At 45.0% G+C, this 6,000-nt stretch overlaps 1 protein-coding gene across 1 annotated transcript in view; it reads right to left on the bottom strand.

The window, feature by feature from the left end:
- The window catches only part of actr5 (actin related protein 5), a 34,758-nt gene that overhangs the window by 6,953 nt on the left and 21,805 nt on the right, over positions 1 to 6,000 (bottom strand). Inside the window, exon 3 of the mRNA XM_062044480.1 lies at positions 5,270 to 5,471. Within this exon, the coding sequence (XP_061900464.1) occupies positions 5,270 to 5,471 (202 nt within the window). The remainder of the gene's footprint in view (positions 1 to 5,269; positions 5,472 to 6,000) is intronic.

Below are 6,000 nucleotides of genomic sequence, written 5' to 3'. Positions count from 1 at the left end.
TATATATATATATATATATATATATATATATATATATATATATATAGATATATATATATATATATATATATATATATATATATATATATATATATATATATATATATATATATATATATATATATATATATATATATATATATATATATATATATGTATATATATATATATATATATATATATATATACAAACCCCGTTTCCATATGAGTTGGGACATTGTGTTAGATGTAAATATAAACGGTATACAATGATTTGCAAATCATTTTCAACCCATATTCAGTTGAATATGCTACAAAGACAACATATTTGATGTTCAAACTGATAATTTTTTATTTTTTGCAAATAAGCATTAACTTTAGAATTTGATGCCAGCAACACGTGACAAAGAAGTTGGGAAAGGTGGCAATAAATATTGATAAAGTTGAGGAATGCTCATCAAACACTTATTTGGAACTACCCACAGGTGAACAGGCAAATTGGGAACAGGTGGGTGCCATGATTGGGCATAAAAGTAGATTTCATGAAATGCTCAGTCATTCCCAAACAAGGATGGGGCGAGGGTCACCACTTTGTCAACAAATGTGTGAGCAAATTGTTGAACAGTTTAAGAAAAACCTTTCTCAACCAGCTATTGCAAGGAATTTAGGGATTTCACCATCTACGGTCCGTAATATCATCAAAGGGTTCAGAGAATCTGGAGAAATCACTGCACGTAAGCAGCTAAGCCTGTGACCTTCGATCCCTCAGGCTGTACTGCATCAACAAGCGACATCAGTGTGTAAAGGATATCACCACACAGGCTCAGGAACACTTCAGAAACCCATTGTCAGTAACTACAGTTGGTCGCTACATCTGTAAGTGCAAGTTAAAACTCCTATTCAATTCGAAAACCGTTTATCAACAACACCCAGAAACGCCGTCGGTTTCGCTGGGCCACCACAATTTCCCAACTCATATGGAAACAGGGTTTGTACACGAATATACACACACACACATACACACAAACACAATCCCACTTACACACATACATACATACACACATACATACAGTACATACATACACACATACATACTTACATTCATACATACACACATACATACATACATACATACATACACACACACACACACACTCACACACACACACACACACACACACACACACACACACACACACACACACACACACACACACACACACACACACACACATGTTTACGTGTGTGTGTAGATTGCCCATTAATTTTTAATGGGTGGGTAATTCCTGATAATTCCGGGTAATCAGGGAATTTTCCGAAACATGCTGGTTTGAATGTCCAGGGTGAGTGGAGTGTGTGGATGTTGGAACGTTTGAAATGGGATGAGATATGTGGGATATGGAGAGGTTTGTAGATTGCCCATTCATTGTCAATGGGGGAAAATTCTTGGAAATTCCAAGAAAACCAGGAATTTTGGGAAAGAAAAAACATGTTTTGCGTTTGCTATATGTGAAGAGTAGTGTGTGTGGGTGGTTGAAAGGTCAGAATCGGGTTTAAAATGTTGAGAATTTAGGGCATTGTAGAATATGAATACGTCCATTCATTTGAATGGGAATTTCCCGGAAATGTGGGAATTTCGGGAAAAACAGCAATGCTGAAAATATTGATATTAGCACAATTGTCCTAGATGATATGAATGTGTTGGTGTTGGAATTTTTCGAATCTTGCACAATTCCCACATTTCTCAACCGATTGGAACCGTTCCACCATCCACACACTCACCTCACCTTGGACAATCAAACTACCATTTTGTAAGTTGGAAAAAAAAATCCAGGAATTTCCAAAGCCCTATTTTCACCTCCTCCTGAAAAGTTTTCACAGTCCACATTTTTCAGCCAATTCCAACCATTCCACCATAAAAACATTCCTCTTAGTTTGGGACAACAAAATTGTTGTATTTTTTTTTTTTTGGTACAAATTCCCTGTTTTCCTGAAATTCCAGGAATTCTAAAATACCCATTCTCAATTCAAACTGTTACTACGTCAACAGTTTTCAATCAATTCAAAAAATTCCAACACCAACCCATTCATATCATCTAAGACAATTGTGCTAGTATCAATATTATCAATATGGCTGTGTTTCCAGAAATTGCCAAATTTCCAGGAAATTCCCATTTGTATTCATAGTTCTACAATGCCCTAAATTCTCAACATTTTGCACCATTTTTAAAACCTGATTCTGACCTTTCAATCCACACACACACACTACTCTTCACATATAGCAAACACAAAACATCTTTTTTCTTTCCCTAATTTCCCGGTTTTCCTGGAATTTCCAGGAATTTGCCGCCATTGAAAATGAATGGGCCATTTTTCGTACTTGCACAACTCCCACATTTGTCAACCGATTGGAACCGTTCCACCATCCACACACTCACCTCACCTTGGACAATCAAACTTCAATTTTCCAAGTTGGAAAAAAAAATCCTGGAATTTCCAAAGCCCTATTCTCACCTCTTCTTTCTTTGTACGTCATGACGGACCGCTTCAACAAGGACAGAAAATTGTGGTGGTCCGGTGTGAAGGCATCAACATCTCTGGCAATTTCTACCGTAACAAACGAGCGGCGAAGGGACCCTGCGGAAGACGTCGGTGGCGAGGGAGAGGCCCGGCTAGCAGCTAGCAGCAGCTAGCAGAAGCAAGACCACCTCGGGACGACGGGACTGGCAGGTGACGGCGGCGGCGAGTGACGGCAGCGGGGCGGCGAGGGAGAGGCCCGGCTAGCAGCCAGCAGCAGTGGGACCACCACCTCACGGCGGCGAGAGCAACAGCTTTCGCGCGGCGGCGTGTGACAGCAGCAGAGCGGCGAGGGAGAGGCCCGGCTAGCGGCTAGAAGCAGCTAGCAGAAGCGGGACCACCTCGCGACGACGGGACCGGGGACAGCCTTGGCTGAAGGCGGTAAACACCCGCAACAGCCAAAATCAACATGGGGCCAAAGAAGGTGCTCTCTCCTGATGAAGGTGAGGAGATAAGGCGGTCACTTGAATTTTTAACAGCAGAGGTATCAGCCATTAAGCAGTACCAACAGACAATTATGCAGCTGGTGGAGGAGGTAAAAATTCTACGAGTCGAGAATGACGCAAAAACTTTACAAATAGAACAATTAACAGACCGAGTGGATGAACTGGAACAATACACAAGAATAAATGACGTTATTCTGACCGGGCTTAATATTAAGCCCCGTTCATATGCTCGGGCGGTGACCGCCAATGGTGGAGAAGAGCCCGGGAATTTGGACATCTCCACAGAGAGGCAAGTGGCAACATTCATGGAGTCAAAAGGCATATTCATGGACATGGCAAATGCGGAAGCTTGCCACCCACTCCATAAGAAGAAAGATAATTCGGCACCAGTAATAATAATGAGATTTGTCAATAGGAAACATAAAACCGCATTACTAAAACAAGGGAGGAAGCTGAAAGGAACAGACGTGTACATAAATGAACATTTAACAAAGAAAAACGCAGACATAGCCAGAAAAGCACGTAGCTTAAGAAAACAAGGAAAAATACAACAAACATGGACAGCAAACTGCAAAATATTTATTAAACTAAATGGAACACCAGAGGAAGCAAGAGTAATAGTCATAAGGAAAATAGCAGAGCTGGATAAATATCAATAACGATAAAAAAATTAAACACAACCATGACACAAACAAACAATAATCAATCAAACAGAGAATTTATAACCTTTTCCAGCACTGACTATAACAGGACGGAATTGGACAGTGCTATAGATCCAGACATACATTTTTTTTCTCACATGGACAATAATTGTTTATATTATACAGAAGTACAGTACAACACCAACATTAATTCCAATAACAAACTGTCAATTATTCATATTAACTGCAGAAGCTTGTATGCCAATTTTAACAATATGAAATTATTTTTGGAACAATTTAAAGAACCTTTCAAAATTATCGCTGTATCAGAGACATGGATGGATCCAAAAAAAGGAATGGACTTTGTGTCAGGACTGGGTCTATGGCGTGGTTTGTTCTCCCAGAAGGCAATGGAAAATTGGCGCGTGCAAGACGTGAATTTAAATACATTTTTAATTCTAACTCAAAAAAAGTACAAACAAAAGGCGCTCACAGCGGAGATAAACTTGGCAATAAACACAAAACTTGCACAATGGCAGAAACTATGATCAATGAAACAAAAACACTAACTGTAGCATTAATAAACAAAAAACTTACTTTGACAAGAAAAGGGCATGGATCGTAATGGTGTGTAGAGAGTGTGTCAAGATTGATGTCGCCAGGCCGACTGCCTGGCAACAATGGCCTTAAATACTAGTGACATGATTAGTGAAAACGTGAGACAGGTGCGTGACATGAGGATGTGAACCAGGTGAAACTAATGGTTACTATGGTGACAAAGCAAGGGAGTGAAGACAAGAACTAAAAAGTGTCCAAAAACCAAGCAAAACAAAAACATGATCAACACAGACATGACAGAGCCCCCCCTTACGGACAGATCCCAGATGTCCAAAAAAAACAGGATCAAGATTCATGGGAGGGCGGGAGGGGGACATGGCGGTGGGTCGCCAGGTCAAGTGGCCCCGAATCCACCGGGGCAGAGTCAGGTGGCGGCGACGCGTAGAGCGCCGCTGTACCAGGCGAGGTGGGCGACCTGGGAATGGCCATATCCATGGCCGACGAGGAGATCGGCGCACTTGGCGTGGCGGACGACCAGGTAGTGGCCACATTCGTGGCCGACGGGGAGGCAGGCGCGTCATCGTCGTTGCAGGCGTGGAAGCAGCCGATGACGCAGGTGCAGCAGACGAAGCAGGCAGCGAAGGTCGGCGTGGTGCGTCAGGCGGAGAGTCTCGGCGTGGCGGGTCTTGGCGAGGGCCTTGGTCTTGGTCTTGGCGGGGGTCTTGGTCTTGGTCTTGGTCTTGGCGTGGGGGGTCTTGGTCTTGGTCTTGGCGGGGGTCTTGGTCTTGGCGGGGGTCTTGGTCTTGGTCTTGGCGTGGGGGGTCTTGGTCTTGGCGGGGGTCTTGGTCTTGGCGGGGGTCTTGGTCTTGGTCTTGGTCTTGGCGGGGGTCTTGGTCTTGGCGGGGGTCTTGGTCTTGGTCTTGGCGTGGGGGGTCTTGGTCTTGGTCTTGGCGTGGGTCTTGGTCTTGGCATGGGTCTTGGTCTTGGTCTTGGTCTTGGCGTGGGTCTTGGTCTTTGTGTGGAGCTGGTACCGGAGCTTGCCGTCGTGGAGCTGGTACCGGAGCTTGCCGTCGTGGAGCTGGTACCGGAGCACAGCGTGGTGGAGCTGGTACCGGAGCTCAGCGTGGTGGGTCTTGGCGTGGTGGAACTGGTGCTGCAACGGGTGCCAGCCGTGGTGCTGTGACGGGTGCCAGTCGTGGTGCCAGCCGTGGTGCTGCGACGGGTGGCTCTTGGCGTCGTGGAGCTGGTACCGGAGCTTGGCGTGGTGCTGCTACTGGCAGCACTGGAGCTAGCCTTGGACTTGGTGCTGATACAGGTGCTAGCTGTGGCTTCGGTGGAGGTGGCATAGCTGGAGGTTGCGGCTTAGCCGGCCGAAAAACCGGTGGCGGCGGCCGTGTTGGAGGCTGTGGCTTGGCAGGCCGAAAGACTGGTGGTGGCGGCCGTGCTGGAGGCTGTGGCTCGGCATGGTGATGCTGAGCCACCCCACCTGAAAAGTTCCTAGCCCTAGCCCCCCCCCTCAAGGAGCGGATACCAGACGCGCTCCCCGCTGTCTGGAACCGTTTTTTGCAGTGGGTGGAGGGAGGTCAGGAGGGGGGTAAAATCCTCCCCTATAAATTGTCCAAAATGTCTTTCTTTTTGTAACTGGGATTGAGCGGGGGGGAAAAAAAAAATTTGTGACTTGGGTGTGGCTTGAGTCCTGGGGGGCGGGGCATGAAAACTGGATGACTGTGATTGACAGGATCTGATTTCTAAAAACATGTCTTGGTAATATTTAATCATGGATTTAGAGTCTTTGGTTG

The sequence above is a fragment of the Entelurus aequoreus genome, linkage group LG01, assembly GCF_033978785.1.
Source record: "Entelurus aequoreus isolate RoL-2023_Sb linkage group LG01, RoL_Eaeq_v1.1, whole genome shotgun sequence".
Classification (NCBI taxonomy): domain Eukaryota; kingdom Metazoa; phylum Chordata; class Actinopteri; order Syngnathiformes; family Syngnathidae; genus Entelurus; species Entelurus aequoreus.
Note: the sequence above shows the minus strand (reverse complement) of the source record. Positions and strands in the feature narration are given on the sequence as shown.